A 21,991-nucleotide genomic window follows, 5' to 3' on the forward strand; every position below is an offset into this window, starting at 1 on the left:
TCTCGATGAGTCCTTATCCCAGCCGACCGGTACTCGCCCCCGGTCCAGGGCAGCTTCTCCTCCTCCTTCTCCTCGGCCCCGGCCCCGGCCCCGGCCCCCTCCCGCCTCCGACCTGCCGCCCAGCACCCCGAGTTACGGAGGGAAATAAACACGGGGAAAATGGCCCCGGGCGCAGCGAAGGCGGTGTGGGTGTGTGCGTGTGTGGCGGGCGGGGGCTGGGCCGCTTCCCACCGAGGGGGAGCCCTGCGTGCCGGCTCCCGCCCAGTGTCCCGGGGCCGCCGCTGGCCGCGGTCCTCGTCTCGGCCAGAGCCGCCGCACGGTGAGGGGCCGCAGGCGGGGGGGTGGCGGCGGCGGTTGGGGCCCGCACACGGCCGGGGGGCGGCGGGGCGCGGAGGAAGGGAGCGAGGGGGCAGCGGCAGCCCCGGCGCCGCGCTGGCAGGACGGGCAGCGGGGTCGGGGCGGCTGCCGGCGGCCTCGTTGCTTTCGCTTTCGCTTCCCGCGGCGGCGGGTGGGGGGGCAAGAGGGAGGCCGGGCCGGGGCCTGGCGGCGCCCCGCCGTGCCCTGCGCTCGGTTCCTGCGGACGTGGCCGGCCGGTAGGAGCCCGCAGCGCGGCCCGTGGCGGGGAGAGCGGCGCCGGTTCTCCCGACCCCCGGTTGCTGCCCCTCAGCGAGGGCCGCGGCGGGGCCGCCGCCCGCTCACCTCGGCCTTGCGGGCCGCGGCCCTAGGCCGGGCCCTGCCGCCGCTGGCAGGCCCGCGCCCCCCGGCCGCTCCTCTGCCCCGGCCCGGGGGCTCGCCGGCGAGGCTCGTCCTGCTCCCCCGCCCCTGCTCGGGTGAGGGCGGTTCTCGTCGCCACCGGCGGCCGAGGAGCGCGGCGGGGGGGCAGGAGGTTCCCCGGCCGTGTGGGTGCCGCCGGGAGCGGCTGGACGCGGAGGTCAGGCAGCGGGGAGGCACAGGCTGATGTGCCGGCGGAGGGGCTGAACCGAGCCAGAGCTTGTCACACCAGCTTGCATTACTTAATTTATTATTTTTAAAAAAGAGTAGAAGCATATTGTGTCGAATTGTTTAGCCCGCCATTCCCCAAGCTTCTAAAAGTGTAAGTCGGGAAAAAAACCCTAGTATAGTCCACTTGAAGCCTTGATATATGACTTAAAGCCATTATTCTTATGCTTCTACTCTCTGCACGCAGCCCTTGCTTTTCAGGGGTGAGGTACAGGAAGGGTAGGCCTCCGTCACCTCTTGGTTGCTGGGGTGAGACCAGAAGTGTAGTTCAGTAATACAGAAAAATCAGTGTTGGGGCTCTGATTGCAGGTTGAACTGTGTTGCAGCCACCTATTGCAGGTGTCCGTCCACTACAGACTGTCTCCACCAGTTCAGCTTTGTTCAAAAAATGCTGACCTGTTAGTCATGAGGCATTTTCTGCCCTTCTGCAGCTGTCTTAAACATGTAGAAGCAATACAAAATGCCTGTCATCTCCTCTGATTTCTCCAAATGCAGTCATGTGCCCTTGCCTTGCTTGGATCAAGTTTATCTTGCCAGGTGATCCACAAGTGCACAGATCTTCTGGGAATCACAGCCTGTTACATACAGCTGCTAATTCTGGTTGTCCTGTGGGAGATCCTGCACACACGGCTCTTTATCTTACTGAGTAGTTTCGTGTCACTTTGTGAGCACACAGGGGCTGGTGACAGTGCCTTATTTCAGCCTAACAAAGCAATTTTCCTTTGGTTCCTTTTACAGGCAAAGAAAAAAGATGTAATTCACACACAAAGTGCAGTTTTGCTGGAACCCACCACAGGAGCGTGTTCTTCACTAACTGCGGACCTCAGCCAATAGCGATAGTGAATACTCTGTTACTACAATTTTGGGGCTGGTACTACTATAAGTGTTTCAGGTCACCTTAGTGAGAAAGCCATTGTAAGTCTCTTCATTCTAGCATCCATATTCTAATTTATTTGATTTACAGTGAGAAAAGGAAAAACCTTTTTGGACTTAAAACCCTTAAAAACAAGACATGTGCTGGAGGTACTTTTTCTAGTGGAAGTGGTTGTCTAAAGTGCCATAAGTGAATTAAAATCAAGTATGTGTGTTAACATGGTGTTTCCCTGGGCAAGCAGAACTCTTAGGATTTATTCTGCATTTTTCCTACCATATTTGAATGGAGAACACTAGGCAGTTTAACAGAAGTTCATGAGCATTACATTTGATGTGTATTAACAGCATTTACTGAAATTTGTAACAAGTTACAAGTATATTGTCATACACAGAAAGAATTTTACTTCTGACTGGACTGCAACTATGTGACTGTGTGCTTTCTGTGCACTGCCACGTAGTAAGTAGACATTTTATGTTAGTGTCAGAATTAAATTCACACTTTCGCTGTTGGGAATTGGATGCCTTAAGATTCTTTTACCCCTCAGAATTATTTGATTTAATTAGTGAAATAAGATTGCATATGCTGGTTGGACCTTCAAAAACTGAAAGAGGAAGTGATCTGTTTTTGAAAAATTTTGTTTGCTTTACATACCCGTTTATTTGGTAAAGCAAAGATCAAACCAGTGGAACTCCTCAGGTTCTTTTGCTCTGTTCATTACCAGCAAGAGCATGTGGTCTAATTCTTCGTGGAAGATACACTTCAATAATTTTAAGGACATGGGGTCAACAAACTGGATAAGGAATTTTTCCCTGTCATGGGTAGTAAGAATCATAGATGATTTTCACGTTAAATGCAAATATCAAGTTAATAGTATTCTTTTATGTTAATTTTACTTCACAATTACTGTTTCAGTTTGGGGCCAGTATACATTAAGAAGGGAGACATATATAAATTTTGTCACTACCTAATAGTTTGATAATGCTGCTACAGTATGCTTTGGACACATCTTTTTTATTAACACAGTTGACTGAAAATTGTTCTGCATTTGGGTCGTGATCACTTCTGGATAAGTGTTATTTCTGTCAATGAAATATAATTGAATTTTGGTGCATGAATTTTGAATGTTAAAAGTATTTTACTTAAAAGATAACCTCTAACAGGCCTGTAGCATCAGCGTTTGAAAAGACAAGATTCTGTAATTTCTTTATTTATCAAAATCTCTTGCATAGTGAATATAATAAAGGACAGTTAATTACAAATGGTTTTATCTAACTTTTAAAATTACTGATTTAATGATATGGTATTCTGTTGGGCTTTTTTGCTCAAACTTGAATTTATTTTAGAGAATCAGAGCCATGTATTCCAGTCTCAGAGAATTCAAGATTTTGTTGTGCTTGGAACTTGATAAACACCTGTAGGAAGGACTGTCTAAGCCCCTGTTCAAGTGACAGTCCTGTACAGAAGTGGTCAGGAAGGGAAGGTGATCTGTCACATAACCATGTGGTGTCTGAATGTCACTCTCTGAGAGAGGGCTCAGAAATTCTGCAGGTTCGTGTACATGCTGACTGCAATTCAGATCCAAGGACAGAGACAAAATTATCTTCTTAAAAAGCTGAAGTTGAGAGCAGTGTTTTTTGCTTGCCTGAGGAAAGTGGTTGATAGGCTGGACAGAGCTGCTATTTGGAGGAATCTTGATGGGATGGGGAAGGGCGCTGACAGAAACCTCATAAATTCCAGCAAAGGCAAGAAGAAAGCCTTGCATCTGGGATGGAATAGCCTGATGACTAGAACAGGCCATGGGAAGACTTGATGGAGAGAAGCCTTGCAGAAAAGGACCTGTGTGTGGTGGTGGACCACATGCTGAATAAGAGTCCGAAGAACTGCATCGTGGGCTGTATTAGTAAATGCAGCTGAGGGACAGCAGGTCAGGGGAGTGACTCTTCCCCTCTATTCAGCACCTGTGAGACTAGCAAGGCGGTTAGGGGCCTGGAGCATCTGATATTTGAGCAGAAACAGAGAGGTGGATTTGTTCAGCCTTAAGAGAAGGTGCCAGAAGGGGAGATCTTACTGCTGTGCGTTGGAAGCTGCAGAGCCAGGCTCCTCTTGGAGGTGCGTGGCAGGGGGATGAGAGGCAATGGACACAAGCTGGTTTAGCTGCGATGAAGGTCGTTTTGGTTTTGGTTGGTTGGTTTGTCTCTCAACCTGGAGAATGGTCAAACACTGAAGGAGGGGTCTAGTGAATGTTTGGAGCGTCCATCCATGGAGGTGTTAGAACTTGACTGGACAAGGGGCCTGTGCAACCACATCTAATTCAGCTTGTATTGGGTGGCGTATGAAAATCCCTCCCAACCTAAACTGCCTTGTTGTTCTGTGATTACTCAAAAACTAGGCATTATAGTTTTAGAAATTAGTTGTTAAAAGTTCTGTCTAAGAAACGCAAACCCAATAAATTATGCAAGAAACCTTAAGATTTCTTTGAAATTGCACCTGGAATGAACATGAGGTCATCACAAAAACTTGTAATGTTAATTTTATTTGCCATATTATATGAACTTAAAAAAAGGGAAGACCTTGCATATTTTCTTATTGGTAATTTATGGCTTAGAATTTTTGTTACTAAAACTACTGTAATGTTTGAGAGAACATTAAGCAGGAGACCTGATGAGAACGTAAGGACTTTTTGTATTTCTTTCTTAGTTTCTCACACCTACTCTGCAGTGAATTTTAGGCAGTAGTGCCTTAGAGATTTGTAGACACTGTCATGAAAGCTAATTACTGTCTGGAAATTTTTAAGGTGAAGAAAATGACTATCCAGAGCCCTGCATGCAGACAAATCTTTGAATTTAAAACTGCTCTTTATTCAGATCACCTACTCCAGACATACGGCCATTGGTTACATTAACTCTGCTTTCAGAGTGGTCCAGTTTATAGGTCATCTAAACTGTCAATTTGGACTCTTATGTCATTAAAGATTAAGGGCAAAATTATAATGGATTTAGCTTAGTCTGCTATATTTGTTGTAAGACAGAGTGTGCCGTGGGTTTCTGTGAGTTCATGTTGTGTGGTAAGTTTGAAGTATTTCTGTCATCACTTCTTCAAGATGATTCAGTATTAAAGAAAAGCATGACATGGCTACTAAATATCTTTAAGGAACCAATGTTTAATTAATTGTAGCTCATAAATTCATGTATTAGCATATAAGCTGTCACGAAATTAAACATGCGTTTGAAGAGGAGGCACTGAAGTTTAGAGTATGATGCTTTTCATCTTTTGCTTATTGCAAAAAAAGTCTGTTCTAGACTCAAAATGGAGTTCAGTTGTGAGATACAAGTAACTGTTTCAAAAGTGTTAGGGATTGTAGTGACCAAGGTACAATACAAGAACCAATGTATTATCTTCTTGCATTTAAGCTACTGTTAGAATGGTGGAAAGAGTAAATCAACACAAAAGGGTAAAAGTTCTTTTTACATCCCAAAAAAGGTGAAGTCACCCATTGCATGTTTATTTGAAGATTTGTACAAAGAACTCTTAACATTAAATTAATTGGGTTAGAAGGGGATTTCTAAGATTGTTTGGTATTATGTATCTGTAATTTGAAGTGGGGGTGATTTAGCAATGACTGCAAAGTCAGTTGATGAAATAATTTCCTTCTGAGATTTGAAAAAGGAAAAAGTATCACTGAAACCTTACAGATTGACTTCCCCTAGCTTGGTCTACTCTCAGTACATACTCAGTTTTCCAGAGTTTTCAGTTTCTTTGTGGGGTGGGATACATAAACGAGGAGAGTCTTTCTGTTAGCTTTTTGTTCTTCAGAAAAACACATAATTGTTTTGTTTGTAGCTGTGTTGGAAATGGTGAGTAATCTGCAACTATTTTCCTCTAGAAACTCGTCTTCCCTTTGCCAGAAGCACTTTCAGTTTTCTTACGGGCCTAATGGAAGATGTTTACCTCTTGACTCCTTTGAAGGTGAGGGAGTTTTGTACATATCCTCCCTGCAGCCTACAGGTAAGGGCTGTGTCTGAACTTTAAGCAGTTCAGTCGAAGACCCAGGGTCATCAACTGGTGTGTGCCTTCAAGTTCTCTCTTCCTGCAGATATCATAGGTCTCAGAAAAATCTCAACCCTCCCTCCACACTTTCACACCATAGTTAGATGTGAGAAGAATAATGTCTAATTTAATTGTTAATAATATGTTTGGCTGTGTGAAAAACAGGAAGATATTTTAATCTATTACATTCTGCTGTGCCTCATCTCTACAAGGAGGATTATGCCAGTTTAATTATTTTCAATTAGTTTGGTTACTGGAAGAGGAAGATCAGGGAAAGCCTGATGCAGTTGCTGTTGTGATGTAGCACAGGTACTTTCATATAACCAAGTTGACACCTGTCTTTTACTGGCACTTGTGACAACCTTTCTCATATGTGTCTGCAGTTCAACTTCTTGTTTTTGTTAAAAAAGGAGTACACAGAAAGAAAATCTCATTTAAATAACCTCTTTATACAGTATTAAAACTACAAAATTACGTCACAATAATTTTTTCCTTCCCCTTGTGTGCATTCAGCATAATGGGATTCTTTTATATTACTCATATGCTCTGTAGATAAATGCTATTATATACAGTTTTACATATCTTTCATGTAGAGAAATGAAACTCCAAAGTTATGTTTTATGCATGTACAGGAAACAGAATTCAGGCTGCTTATGTACATACCAATCCTGCAAATATTTTAGCAACCTGTTTAAACCCCCTGGTAGGTGATGCCTTAGTCATTTTCAGAAGGGGTCAAATGCAATTTGGAGTTCAAATCATCGTTCAGGATTCTTTTAATCTTTCTAGGAAATGGACTTCCAAAATTAATTTTATTTTGGTGTCTTTTCAGGACATGTTTTACAATTTTTAAAGTAATTGAGAATGTAAATTGTCAAAACGTGAACTCTGATCAAGCAAAGCATCTAGTTGGAAGTTTTTTTCAAAAGCTTCCATCTATTGTTATGCTGCAAAGCATGTCTGCATCTGCCTTAATTGATTAGCTATTTTTTTGTTAGTGTTGTTTTATCTATGAAAAATGATACACAAAGCCTGCAAATAACTGGAAATAATATATTTAAATACAAACACAGTATCCAGATTTTCTGTAGTTAATATTACTCAAATGAGATTTTGGAATACATGTGATTCGTGTAAAGACTGATTCACCTTATTTTGCTTTATTTTAAAAGGTGATTCTAAATTACTGCATTTCTGTAAACCTTTGGTTTTTAGGGGTTTCTACCTTGGTGAAAGTATACTGGACAAGCGTTGACTTGAAAGCTGCTTTTAGGATGTCTGAAGATGATGAAAAAGTTAAACTCCGTCGAATTGAACCTGCCATTCAGAAATTCATTAAAGTGGCAATCCCAACAGATTTGGAAAGGCTAAGGAAACACCAAATAAATATTGAGAAGGTCAGTGTTCACTTTTTACTAATGTAGTTCTTTTTACAGTATAGAAGCAGTCATGCTGCAAGATTATATAGAGATTTTGATGAAAAATTGATTATGAAATGCTTTAACTCAAATCTGGCTAAAGACGAAACTTGTGTATTGTCTGGTAATTCAGTGTTACAAAGGCCTTTAAATTTGTAGCAACTAATTAATCTACAGAGTGAGAAACATTACTATTTTGTGTTAAAAAGTTGCAAGGAGAGCAGCATAATATTCTTACTTAATTTTTAAGTCACAGCGGTTTGCTGCCAACTATTCTGAGTAATTTACTGTTTATACATAGCTTTTTCTCTACATCTTTTTAAACTGAGTTGATAGAAAGATTGAATTATTTAAGTAAATAGAAAAAGAGTTGTATCAAAAGTATAGCATGTGTATATGCTTCTTGTTGACATTAGCTTACATTTGACAGTGAAGCTGAATATGCTTCCAGGAAGTTACATTCTTGCATACACTGTGGCAGTGCCTGTACTGTTAAAATAAACATGCCCAGGACAGTTGTCTGCCATGAAATGCCCTATGTCCATATTATTAAATCCTCATAGTCTGCAGAACAGGGTGGCTGCATCCACACTGCTAATGGGGAGTAGCCTCTGTTCTGTGTTCATAACTCCTTAGCTGTTTTCAGGAATTGTTTATGTGAGTGAGCTCTTTGGCATGGCCAGGGACAGTTCTGATCATTTAACAGCACAGATGACCAGATTTCAGACTTGAAACGTCCTCAGTCTCTGTTTGCTAGTATAGATATAGCCTGTAGAAACAGAGAAATTAGTTTGTTGAGGAAGGTAGTAAGAGATTTACTAAAACAGGTGACACCAGTATAAACGAGAAGAGAGTGAGTGACTCAGAAACATACTTACAGTCGTAATACCAACATTGCAATGGAAGTTTTGAAATGACCATACAAGACTTATTTGTTTAGAAAAGATTATACTTACCACCACTGAAAAATCCCTGACAGTGAGCATCTGTAGTTCTACACAGTTCTGCACATGTCTCTAAAAGAAATCATACCTTGTATTTATTTGAACAGGCTTATTCACAAGGTATAAAATCAAGTGTATATGTAAATCTGGATGGTGTAGGACAACCATCTGCATTTTTTTTAACACTTTGGGAGGGAATAAAGAAATTGAAAGAAAATAAGTGAACATGATTTCCTGAAAGGTGTGGTCTGAAGGGTATGTATAATGTATTTTAAAACCGTTTTGCATTTTGCTGCTGTTACTTGTTCACAATTTTTTTCCATAAATTTACTGTAACTTTACTAAGTGGGTAGCCTTTTGGATGAAGTTTTCCATGCCAGGTTTCTGCCTGGAGTAGATGGGGATGGGGAAGGAGAGAAAATAGTTCCATGTATTTGTTTCTGAGAACATAGTCAGGAAATAATGTGTTGTTCAAGTGATAGTAATTTCTTTTAATAAGAAATGCTTAGTTTAAGTGATAGTAAGTGATTGATAGCCTAGTGGTAATTTCTTTTCAAATCAGTGATGTGTGCTAGAATACTTGAGATGTTTTTGTGGGGTCGTTTTTGTCTGGACTGTACTTTTTGTTGCGCCTCAAAACCTGCCATTTTTTGGCCAAGATGTATATTCTGGAAAAAAAGTGGTTTGCAGGTACTCAGTAGATACTGGTTGAACATCACCAGCTGAAAATAGCTAAAGATTTACCCAACACTAAGGAATGCTCCTGTGCTTAGAAATTAGCAGAACTAATTCCTGGAGTTGCTAATTTGATTGGTCCTGCATCAGAGAATGAAAACAGGGAGGTGATTTTTCTATGTTCCCATTGTCTCATCCTCTTACTTTCCCTTACTTCTGTGCAAGAGAAAACTCTTCCTGGCTCATGTAAATAAAGGATAAAGATTTAGGCGGGGGGAGCTTGTGAAGAAGTGTCTCAGGTGGGAGGTGAAAGTGCAGAAATGATGGCTGACCATGGGATGAGAGAAAAACTGGGATAGAGGAAGAGTTGAGGCTGCTGGGACTAATGATGAAAGAAGTCATTTGACTCTTTCCTGGTAAGGCTGTATTAAAGATACAACAAGGATATGAACTGCAATATTCACAAACTGAAAAGTGTATTAGTATGACGTTTGCATGAAGCATAACTTCTGAATGAGGTGACCTATTTTTTCAGTCACAGCATGTTGTTTACTCTTTGTTATTCCATATTTGTGTAATTCATTACATCACCTAGATGCCAGCTGATTCAGCTTTTTTTGCCTTGAATCGTCTGGTTTCAGCAGCCCCGTTCTGAGGTGGCCAGGAGCAGCTTTCTGTTCTGCAGCTTCTCTCACAAAGAACATTTAATTGAGTTACTCTGCACTGTAGCCCTCGTAGAGAGGAGTCAGTCTTAGCTTGCTCTTGGTGTGATGATGGGGGAGGAAGGAGACCCAACTTAAATTACCCTGGAGAGGTGTACAGCCCCCAGGGATCAGTGCGTACGTCTCATTGTGCGTGGCCTTTACCTAGCAGTGGCCACAGAGCTACCTAAGGGCACCTAATGAAGAAGAATGTGGAACAGAACAGGATTCAGAGGTGCCTAGAGGAGAGCATTGTAGTAACAGCTTTTCCGTGCAAGCTGTTTCATTCATATAGAGACAGTCTTGGTAGCTAGGTTGTTCCCTTCTTTCTCTAACCAGAAGTTGCACAACTGGTCATGGAAGCAATGTGCATTTGCTGTAATCCACCAGGAGGGATTTCTTGGTTGCAGAGAGGTAGAGGTTTTGGTCCCTAGTGGGGTTATGTTAAAATTACGTTAAAAGTTACATCTTCAGGTCATCACTTCAGTTAACACCAACAGCATCAATGAGTGTGGAGCAGTGAGGTGTACCATTTTTGAGTCTTGAGGAAGGCATCCAGAAATGAAGGGCTGAAGTTAATAACTACCTGCAAAAGGGTGGCATAAAAGCTACAGCCTTGCCTGAGAGGAACTAGCAGGTGATCACTGGGAAAAGGTAGTCTGTTGATGAGAGGAGAGAGCTGACCTGCCAGTGCAGAATGGGAAGTGGTTAGCTGTACACAAATGGTTTTGTTGCACTTTGAAGGTAAAGATAAATTTTTGATGTGTGTCAGGTAGTAGTTAGGGAGAGACAATGGAGGGGATGAGCCTAACAACGCTGCTTGATTTTTTTTGAAGAGTATTACTTGGTACAGCTGAACAGATTCTTTGCTAAGTGTTGTCCATATATGTAAAACCTTCCTCATTCAGGATATATCAAGAAGCTTGAAAAGGCATTGGGTGCTGCAATAAGAAACAGAGACATGATCAATTATTACCTTGTGTAGTACTTACCGGTGTGAGAGATGATCTTGGGAACTGCTGTGTTTTGCAGAACTTGGTCAGTGGGGACGGGTAGCCAGTTACTGGTTGATCCTGCTGAAAATCTCTTTATGTATTTAGACAAAGAGTAATTACACTGTATCTAGCCAGATAGTGTTACCATGGTGTCAGGGTAGGGGTGAAATACGTTCCACTTAATTTAGACATGTGTTGGTCAGCTGAAGTCTTTATTGGCCCAGCAACTCATTTGCATCAAGCATTCCTGTTTTGTGGATGGAAGGGGAGATCATTGCAAGAATAGTTTTCTGTGTCTAGAAGAAAATACAGAAAATATTAGCACTCAGGATAAAATGACTCTTTAGGTTAGTTCTGATGTAACACTTTGTTCAAAGAATTGTCAGAGAGACCCATGCTTAGCCAGAGTCTAATTACAGACAATACAGACTGCAGTGTTTCCATAATGGCATTCAGTGACCACAATGAAATACCAAGGTGCTTTATTGAGCAGTTGAATTTTATATTTTGAATGTAAAACTCTGATGCTATCTAAAAGTACCTGGTTTGGACATTTCTTGACATTTTCAGATTGTTGATGGTCTCAGTGTGAATCACAGAATCGTCTAGGTTGGAGAAGACCTTGAAGATCATCCAGTCCAACCATTAACCTCACACTGACAGTTCCCAACCATATCCCTCAGCGCTATGTCAACCCGACTCTTAAACACCTCCAGGGATGGGGACTCCACCACCTCCCTGGGCAGCCCATTCCAACGCCTCACAACCCGTTCTGGAAAGAAATGCTTCATAATATCCAGTCTAAACCTTCCCTGGCAAAACTTGAGGCCATTCCGTCTTGTCCTATTGCTCGTTACTTGGTTAAAGAGACTCATCCCCAGCTCTCCGCAACCTCCTTTCAGGTAGCTGCAGAGGGCGATGAGGTCTCCCCTCAGCCTCCTCTTCTCCAGACTAAACACCCCCAGTTCCCTCAGCCGCTCCTCGTACGACCTGTGCTCCAGACCCTGCACCAGCTTCGTTGCCCTTCTCTGGACTCGCTCGAGTCATTCAATGTCCTTTTTGTAGTGAGGGGCCCAAAACTGAACACAGGAATCGAGGGGCGGCCTCACCAGTGCCGAGTACGGGGGTAAGATCCCTTCCCTGTCCCTGCTGGCCACGCTATTGCTGACACAGGCCAGGATGCCATTGGCCTTCTTGGCCACCTGGGCACACTGCTGGCTCCTGTTCAGCCAGCTGTCAGTCAGCGCCCCCAGGTCCCTCTCTGACTGGCAGCTCTCCAGCCACTCCTCCCCAAGCCTGTAGCGCTGCTGGGGGTTGTTGTGGCCCAAGGGCAGCCCCCGGCATTTGGCCTTATGGAAACTCCTCCAGCTGGCCTCAGCCCATGGCTCCAGCCTGTCCAGGTCTCTCTAGAGCCTCCCTACCCTCGAGCAGATCAACACTCCCACCCAACTTGGTGTCATCTGCAAACTGACTGAGGGTGCACTCGATCCCTCGTGTAGATCTTCAATAAAGATGAATGATCTGTTCAGTAGATATAATAAAATTTGCATATCAGAAAAATTCTTAAATAGTTGTAAACATAGTTCTTAAAGTGTTAACTGCACTTCCTCTAGAGCAACACTTATGAAAGCAAGAAGTAGCAATGCTTAGTGTGGTTTGTCTTTCTGATTTCAGAATACTATTAAAAATTTCTGCATCCCTAGACATCCCTAAATCCTGGCAAATTTGATATTTGAATTAGTATTTAATAGATAATTAGAAACAAGTAACTATGGATAAAACCTTGAAAGAAGCAATTGTTAACTGTACCAGAAGGTATTCAGCAATACTGAAGACTTCAGAACTTCTATGTATTGACAAAAAAATATGATACAAACAATACATCTGAGTATAAAATAATCTTTAAATGCCAGATTCTTTAAAAAGCCCATACTCATTGTAATGTCTTTAAAAGTTGAAGTTTCTCTCTTTTTTAAAAAAAACCCAAACTTTTCTGGCTGTAAGAACTATAAATATTCTAAAGTTTATTGATAAATTTATGAGAAAGTGAGGATAAAAATGTGGCAAATTGGAATTTGAAATCTGTCACTTGATAATTTTAGATTATCAGAACACAAGCAATGGTTTGGTTGAAATACTTCCATTATAATTTGCATTTTACATGCATTTTAGCCATAATGAATGTGTTACAGTACTTTTATGAGCTGTCAGCATCAGCAGCTTAAATGGTTTTCTCTGAAATACTTTTTGTAAAATTAACTTTCAGCCATGTAAACTAAACATCCCTAGAGGTAAAAGGATAATTTTGTAAAATCTGATCATGTTTATTTTACAGGCTACTTTTAAGCAAAAATCACTAATTATGTCAAATTGCTTAGAGCAGCAACATTATTTACTTATGATGAAGCCAATATCACTAACCTCATTTCATGAATATTGATTTAAACCTTAGGTTCCAGAGATAGTCCAAACAATTAATCTACTAAATCACTGTTTGAAGAAACTATAAAATCAATATATAATGAAATTTGACCTTGAGTACCCCTTTTCAGAGGAAGTTGCTACCATAAATCCATCGCCATTGCTTCTCAACTATTTGAGAGTCCCAACTTTCTATATGACAGTTTCTGAAGACTTAAAAATTCATCCTTAAGAAATCAGTTCTCTATTGTTTTTTTTTCTTTTCATGTTTTCCTCAAAGACTTCTTGTTTTCTAAAGCACATTCTGTGGATTGGATGGGCTTTCACTCCAAAAGAGGGAATAAAACGCATGCTTATCCAAAAGAGTTACAACTTTGTTAGATGAAAGAAATTGTCATGGTACTGTAGGAAGGTGGAGATTTTTGTTGGTGCTATGCAATAATCCTTACAAAAAAACCTCAGTGCTGTAAGACATGTCATCCTTATCTCTGTTACTTTCAGTTTTAATCTCATTTTCTGTGTTTGTGCCAAAGTTAAAGGATGTTGTGTGAAACACTTTTTACCTTGGGCTGGGAATCATTGTTTTGTGGGAAGATGTGTAAAGGTGTCACAAAATGAGAAATTAAGACATCTGAGTTTTACTGCAGTCTTCATCAGAGTGTCCACATTTGTGTAAGATATTTATTGTAGAGCTTCTAGAAATGTTGGTGAGCACTACCTACTACAAAAATAAATGCAGAGGATATTATTAAAAGCTTTGAGTTCTCTCCATATCCACTGGATACTTTCAAGGAGAAGTAAAAGTGATCCAAATCATAACTATGAAGGATTCTTTCTTGAGTGATTTGGGTTGGAAGGGACCTTTAAAGACCATCTAGTCCAACTCCCCCTGCCATGGGCAGGGACACCTTACACTACATCAGGTTGCTCAAAGCCCCGTCCAACCTGGCCTTGAACACTGCCAGGGAGGGGGCAGCCACAGCTTCTCTGGGCAACCTGTGCCAGTGTCTCACCACCCTCACAGGAAAGAATTTCTTCCTTATGTCTCATGTAAACTTTCTTTGACTTTAAAAGTGTTGCGCCTTGTCCTGTTAGGCCTTAGTAAAAACAGTCAGTCTTTCTTTTAAGCCCTCTTTATATGATGAAAATCTGCAATCAGGTATCCCTGGAGCCTTCTCAGGGCCAACCCCAACTCTCTCAGCCTTTTTTCACAGGACAGGAGGTGTTCTGGCCCTCTGATCATTTTTGTGGCCGTCCTCTAGACCTGCTTTAACTGGTTAGGATTCCATAGGTGTTTTACTTCATGCGCCTCTTAGTTTTACATATATTTGTTAATGAAAATAATGTCAATACCATCTCTTTTCAAGGTTTGCTATCTTTGAGTCCCCTGGAGAGAACATTGCCCAGGAGTATGGCCTATTTTGTGTTGAATGACAAAGAGAAGTCAACAGTGAGGAATTCTCTGACTACATGAATGTCATTGCTCTGGGTTTATTAAGTCATTGGATTCTTTGAGGTCATCACTAGCATACTGGGAATTTTGAAGCCAAGTAATAAAACTTCTAAATATATAAAGCACATAAATGTGCTGAGCATTTCTAATAGTAATTATAAAGAGCAGTAAAGGTTTCCTGAGGAATTCTTCTTGTTGTTCTTAACTGGAAAACAGGCGTTTTTATTATTCAGCATGTGGACAATACATTACAGTCAATTGAAACTGAAAAGGTAATTTTTCTCCAAACCCCTTCTGTTCCACCCTCAGAAATTCCTGTTTCAGTCGTCTTTCAGGGGTGACTGAATTGGAAGATCTACTGTTGATAAAGATTATTTTTTTTTTACCATTTTATTTATAAAAACAATGGCAGTAGTTTTAATGGCATAATAATTTGTGCAGAAGTTGCTGGTTTCCTCGAATAATCACTTTAATCTGACTGAGTTAAACACTAAACCTTTTCTCTTCTATAACACTACAAAATTCTAACATGAAAGAACTTTTTTCTCTGAAAATAAGAAGTAACTTCAGATTTGTTGTTGTACTTTAGGAAGCTGAGTAACTTGTGATCCTTATTGCTGTGGCCTCTGAAATTATGAAAAGAATTAAGGAAAGGTATAGGCTGTAGATAAACTTTGTTATTGGTAACAAAGCAAATGAGGAAATTGAGGAATTAAACTTTACATAAAAATATCTCACAGATCATGGTAAATATTTTGTCTTGTTATTTAAACAATTAAAAAGATTGGTTTGATGATTTCAGCACATATTCCAGGAATGACTGCTTCTACTTTATTATTTTACTACTCTTTTTCATTACAGCGTCTCTGTATTATTTTTGTTAATTGCCAATAGCAGAGATTGATGTATTTTAATGGTGAAAAAGTTTATATGTGATGATATGCAGTTCTTCTGCAAAGCTTGCTTTCTGCTAGCAGAATGATTACTCTGGTCTCTGTCCCATGGAAAGTGCTGTATGGATAGTTTCGCGCTGAAGTTAGTGAAGCCTCATGCAGGTGCCAAATCTGCCCTGATGTTTCTTGTAACTGTGTTTCTATCTATATAGAAATGGTAAGTGTAAATGTAGACAGTAGTGTTGTGTAATGAATGTGGTTTTCTTTGTAAATAATATCAGATACCATGTCATTCCATATGACCAGTACTGCTTATCCCCTGTTCCAATCCTTTTTCCTCCTTCTGCCCTTCTTTTTACTGATTACCAAGTGATTTATGCAACAGCAATATCAGGGTGCTGCAATATCGCTTTGTTGTTGAAAGCTGATGCTGAAACCCTGGTTATCTGCAATTCAGTAAAATACATTTTACAAAATTATTCACAAAATACATTGCCATTTACCTCTCTAATGTTGCAGTGGAAATGCCTATGACTCAGCTTCTTTATGGTCGATTTTTGAAAATTAAAGCGATTATTTGCTGAAGGTTCCTTTTTTTCTGCATAGACAGTTGGTAAAAATAGCAATTATATGGAGTATTTTTCCTTTATTTTAGTATCAGAGATGCAGACTCTGGGACAGATTGCACGAAGAGCACATTAACGCAGGACGAACAGTTCAGGTAAGGGTATTAAAATGACTGTGATATTAATGGAATTAAATTATATACATAGTACTGGTTACCTCAGGGATGGATCTTCACAGAGATCTATATTTGTACATGGTATTGCTTTACTTCGTTTAAGAGGTGGATTTCCTAATTGCATCCTTTGAGGCAAATAGTCAGAAATGTTTCAGAATTCTTGAATAAGCAGAAGTTTGGAGACCGGTCTTTTACAAACTATCCTCTTACATTACTAAATTAGAAGGCAGGAATTGCAATAAGGGATACTGTTAATTTTAAAGGATGGTTTCAGACCAAACACAGAACATCTGGACCACTAGTTTAGTGTGCAAATCTCTTGTTAGATGCATAATAGCATCAGAGGAGGAAATACCAGACTCATTTGTGAGCATGGCATCATCTCAGTGACTTTGTGCATGGTCACCCATAACTTAATACACAGGGAATCTCACATATTTTTTAAAAAAGTTGCATGTCTTGATGAAAATGATGGAAAAGCTAATGCCAAACGTCAGCCTTCACACTGCTAAATAGCACACAGCCAATGAGCATTATCGATACAGAAAACCACAGAGACCAAATCTGCACTGCAAAGTCTGCTGGTGCAGGTGTGGCAGCTAGTGGTTATAAGATGCTGTACTGGCAAAATTCTGAGGACAGAGCATCTTTGCCAGCAGGAGAGGCACCTTGTGCTGGTCTTACAGATGTTGTTCAGAGGAGGAACATGACTTTGTTGCTGGAACAAATCTATGCTGCATCTAGACAAGCAGACTTTGCTGGCAGGGGTAGCACAGTCCTAAACCACTGTATTTCAAAATTCTAATACTGTAAATTCTCATGTTTGTTGCCATGCCTTACTGACTCCTGTGGGAAATTAGACCAGACTCAAAATATAAAAAACCTCAGAAAGAACAACTTAATCCTGGCTGAACAACAGTATTAGACAGTAGGCAGAGCTGGAGTTACATAACTTTTTTGAGGAGTGGAAGGTGTTAATGAGCTTTTTTTAGTGTAGATGGTAAGAAGTTCTATATATTAAATCCATTTGGTTTTCTGTTATTTGGAGCTTTGAATGTTTATTTTGATTTTTCAGTATTTTAAAAATTTGAATATAAGTTTATTCTTAATATCAAAAGCATCTTCCAAAGGTGGAAGTCCTGTTAAAACCGTGACATTCTAACAGGTGTGGTGTAGTAAGCATGTGTTTGCTTATGTCTGTACTCTGTTTTCAGATCTGAGGGGTAGGAAAGGTTTCTCTTGAAACTATTATCAGTATCATTTGTTTAGCAAAACAAAATCTATCAATAATTAGAGAAAAAGTAATCATGCCGAAGATGCTGCTTTTAAATACATTAAGTACTTTAGTAGTAAAACCTTGCATTTGTCTCTAGAAACATTTATATTTGTCTTGAACCTAAAGCCTGCCATTTTCACTTTCAGCCAAAAGAAATTATCTTATGTTTTATGTAATGCTCATCGCTTTTAGATCTGGATACAAGTTATGCATTAAAGTGGTTCACATTCTGATTTCTAGAGAACAGAATAAGTATCTAGGTCCATGCAAGAAGAGTAGACTAGCTCTTTGTTTTAATTAAATAGTTAGGAGTCTGGAGTACTTGATAATAAATTATATGACATGTAGAATGTGTTTGCTGTAAGCTGTTTAAATGTTTACCAATGGACTTGCGATCTGTTTGTTTGCGAAGAAATCAGATTCATTATTGTGATACCAAATGTTCTCTGCAGCACACACTTTGCTCTCAAAATTAGATGTTGTAAAAATACATTAGGAATCCCTAAGTCAATATTGACCCAAGGCATCTGCCACAGGTTTTGGACAAATATATGCACAGCCACTCTACATTTAATCCATGTGCACATAATTAGCCATTTTTCTGAATTCTCAGTTTACCCAGAATAATTACTTCTGTTCTACTTTTGATGATGGTCAAAATGGTAATAGAACTATAGATGAGCATAAATGTATGCCTCTTCTTTCTGGTGACTCGATGCCATGTTAAAAACTTCTGAAAAGGAAAGTGAAGAATGTGGGGAAATCTTTGTATAGGGCGTGATGACACCCTTTCAGAAATAGCAAGAAAATAGCTCTTGTATACTGTGTATTAGCTTTCACAAATGTGCTCTTGTGGATTTTCATTTTTAGGGACAGTCTGTGGACTTCTTAAAATGTTAGGACCTGAATAAATATGCAGTTTTGCTAGGCTTTGCCTACGTGTATGCTGACTGTACCATACAATTAGTTTATTGCAAGATTTAAGCTAATTTCGATATTTCATTTTAACACCCAAGGACTGCATTGATCATATTAATAGTGAGAGGAAATAAAATGCTGCAGTTATTAGAGAGGATATAAGGCACTGAACAAAAAAAGGAAAAATACTGTGGATGAATGATCTGACTTTAGTCTATATTCAGCCCACAAAAGGAGACTCTGTTCTGCAAAACATACCTAGACAGATGTAGTCTCTCCAGTGTGTTGCTCTAACATGGAAAGCTGCTTGAAAAATGTTAATCCACTTTTTTTCTTTTTCACTTTTATGATTTCCGTTTCAACTGAAAATGGTTTACAATGAAAAGATGGTTTTTAGTCAGCTCTCTTTTGCATAAATTTTCAAAGCTTAGTTGTATGGCTCATATCACTGAACCATCCTTAAAATTATGCAGTCTTCAAATTAAGTATCTTTCTGGAATACTACGCAAATATACTGGGAGAGCATGAGAAGCAGGGTAGATGAGTTTATTGCTGCAGGAGATTGTTTATGGTATCAATGAAGGGTCATGTGGAATCAGCTCACTATTGCAGCCTGTGGCTGTCTGCAGGGTAAATATATTCTTAAACTCAGAGTTTCTTTGACCTGTGCCAAGAAATTTGTAACATACACCCTTTATCACGTTACTTTGGACAAAGTCCAGAGAAAATAAGTGAAGGCAACATTACATTTGCACAGCTACTGCAATACTTTCTTGAAAATCATATTTATGTTTAAGAGGGTTTAAGGTCATGGGTTTGTTTGGAGGTGTTATTTACTTCTTAATTTAAAACAACCACATGCAGAATGGAGGGAGAGTTGACAGTGATTAACGTGTGGAAGACAGAAGATGAAGAGAAAAAGGGATTGATTTGCTGGACATGACAGATCTTGTGTCGTCCATGTACTATTTCAGCATAAATAGTTTAAAGTGTAAACTATTGGCAAATGTATATGATGTTACATTTAATGATAATACAATCAAGAAGACGAAAAAGAGAACGATGGTGGCAGAGACTGAGTGTGGTAATGGCAAGACCACCATGATTCAGTTAGCTGGTAGTGTGAGTATTAGTATAGGCTGGTGAGGATAGAGTAAGTGAAGTTCCAGAGCACTCCAGGAACATCAGTTTTGCCAGGGACGCATGGCTGAAGCAGATACTTACACTGTGATTTTCAGGGAGCTTTTGCTGTGGCCTAGATAGAACTTCAGATATTTCCATAACTGGTAGAGATATCAGATGTTACATGGAAATAATCCTACAGCTCAAGTCTCCGCTGCCTTTTCAAGGGTTTTGGTCCCATCTCAGCCCTTTGACATTTGTACAAGGTAGAGCCATGCAGGCGTGGTGTTTATCTTGATGGCCAGGGGCGTCATGCTGTGTCAGAACTGAAGCACTGAGGTGCCCGTATGCTCTTTTTTACGACTTTCCTTGTGGTGTTATGTGTTCTTACCAGCATGCTGTGGTAGTGCAGCGCAGGCTCTCTGACATGACAGAGGTTTCTGTGTGCAATTGCCTGCAGTTTAGTACAGACTCCATTATTTTCTTCTTTGCTGTCATCTGTTACTTTTCCTCAATTGTAATGAAATTGGTTGCACACAAGAGTCGGGTGTTGCTGGTATAACACTGGTGAAGTTCACGAGTGTTATGTATTTGTGTGTGAAGTGATGATGCTATTTTAAGGCAGCCTACAGTAAGCCTATAGAAACATGACATCCGTTTTTCAAGTTATATTACTTTGAAAATTCAGCTGTCACTATTAGTGGTGAAAATTACTGCTCTGAAAAACAAATACTGCAAAAAAAGAATTTTTACTCTTTTGTATGAGTAAGGGTTATTGGTTTGCTGAAAATTGCTGTTAAGACTTCTGAATTCCATAGGGAGTTTTACCATTTTTCTCGTATGTCTGACATATCTGTAGAGGAGGTCCCATTCATAAACCACTTAGGAGGAGCAGAATATGGGAAGATACTTTGTGATTTTAAAGATAATTCAAAACACTGAATACTTGTAATAATTCCTTCTCTTACATATTTAAAACTGTGCTAAGTAAGAAGATGAGCTTAATGGACAGGTATGTACAATCATTTTCAGTAACAGTGATTTAAAAAAAAATGTAAAAATTAAATTAAGCTCTCCTTTGGCTCATTTGTCTCCTTTTGTAGTTTACTTCCTGAGAGAAATTTATAATTTATTCTTTATTTTTTATTGAATGTGTTTGTAAAGATTTTAAAAAGAATGGAAAAGCAGTGCAACTTCCTTATGTATGATTTCTTTTTCTTTCCATTTCGGATGTGTTGATAGATTTTTCACAGTACTTGTGAAAACCATGCCACTTCTCATTTACTTTACTGAAAAAAAATCCATTATATTTGTTCACATAATATAGTGAATCTACCATCCTGGTGGATTTCCCAGGCTTACCTCCAAATTTGTGGACACTTTAGGAAAACTGGGCTTGGATTTTGTGTCCCTACCTCAGTTCTGCATCTGTTCAAGAAGAACAGTGAACCTTACTCAATGAAGTCCTTTGAGACCTAGAAATGAAAGCACTATATAACAGCTATATTAACGTTAGTTTCATTATATAGCAAAAACATACAAACAGCAAAAAGCTGGGAGAGACTAAGGGGTTCTGGTGGAGAGAACAGAGTTAGAATTCATAATGATGTTGAGAAAAGACCTGAAAAATCAGTATGTTTTTGGATGAGGAGAAGGGCAGTCATTGGCTGTACAAGATTCAGGATGGGAAGCTGTTGGGGCAGCACTTCTGCAGAAGTCCTCTGCAGAAGGACACAGAGTAAAAGTGAACCAATTGCCTGGTAGTGATACGAAAAAGCAAAATAATGTAGTGGGATGTGTAAATGGGAGAGTAGTCAGTGCAGTCTCTCATAGGATCTCTTTGGTCAGCAGTAGTAGGATCTGAGGTAGAATAGTTAGTCCAGCCAGTCACCACGCTTTAAAGGAAGCTATGGGCTGATTAGGGAGTATTCAGGAAGAGCAATGAAAATGGTCAGAAATTGAGAAAATGAGATTTATTTGGAAAGACAGAAATTATTTTGCCCAAAGAATGCCTGACAACGGTGTGCTGTTTGTCTGCGAACATGGAAAAGATAGTTGCAAAGAGGGCAGGATTTGTCTTTCTCTGTTTTGAACAGAGGGGTTTAGAAATATCTGGATTAAACTGAGGCAAGAGAGATTTCTGTTGAGCATGAGGAAAAGACTATAGCAATTAGGATAATGAATTCTTGCAGTATAAAATCAAGGAGGTTGTAGCTCTTTGAAAATAAGTCCTTTTAAGACCAGATTAGATAAACAACTGTCAGAAATAAAATAGGGACAGCAGATCATGCTTTGAAGGGATGACTTCCCAAGGTTTTTGCCAGCTTTATTTCCCTACAGTTTTTGTGAGAAGGCCATTTGAAACAAAGATTGTTATTTGGGTTTGGAAGTTAACAGAAAAAAATTGCAAATATTATAAAGAAATATTCAGTGTCTTTTGGGCTGAATGTGGTGAGTTTAAAACTCAGAAGTTCCCATAAATGCAAACAGAATTTTGTATTCCCTTCCACACT

At 39.9% G+C, this 21,991-nt stretch overlaps 1 protein-coding gene across 5 annotated transcripts in view; it reads left to right on the forward strand.

Moving 5' to 3' along the window:
• The first annotated feature begins 215 nt into the window (after positions 1–215).
• The window catches only part of STX17 (syntaxin 17), a 37,535-nt gene continuing 15,759 nt past the window's right edge, over positions 216–21,991 (forward strand). Inside the window, exons 1-5 of one of the 5 annotated variants that reach the window (XM_074899345.1) lie at positions 216–319; positions 1,738–1,914; positions 5,757–5,878; positions 7,136–7,317; positions 16,076–16,141. In XM_074899345.1, the coding sequence (XP_074755446.1) occupies positions 7,195–7,317; positions 16,076–16,141 (189 nt within the window). In that variant the 5' untranslated portion in view covers positions 216–319; positions 1,738–1,914; positions 5,757–5,878; positions 7,136–7,194. Of the gene's footprint in view, positions 320–534; positions 594–730; positions 831–1,043; positions 1,094–1,737; positions 1,915–5,756; positions 5,879–7,135; positions 7,318–16,075; positions 16,142–21,991 lie in introns of those variants that run through there. The other 4 variants (XM_074899341.1, XM_074899343.1, XM_074899342.1 and 1 more) reach the window with 4 other exon arrangements.

The sequence above is a fragment of the Athene noctua genome, chromosome 2 (assembly GCF_965140245.1).
Source record: "Athene noctua chromosome 2, bAthNoc1.hap1.1, whole genome shotgun sequence".
Taxonomy (NCBI): Eukaryota; Metazoa; Chordata; class Aves; order Strigiformes; family Strigidae; genus Athene; species Athene noctua.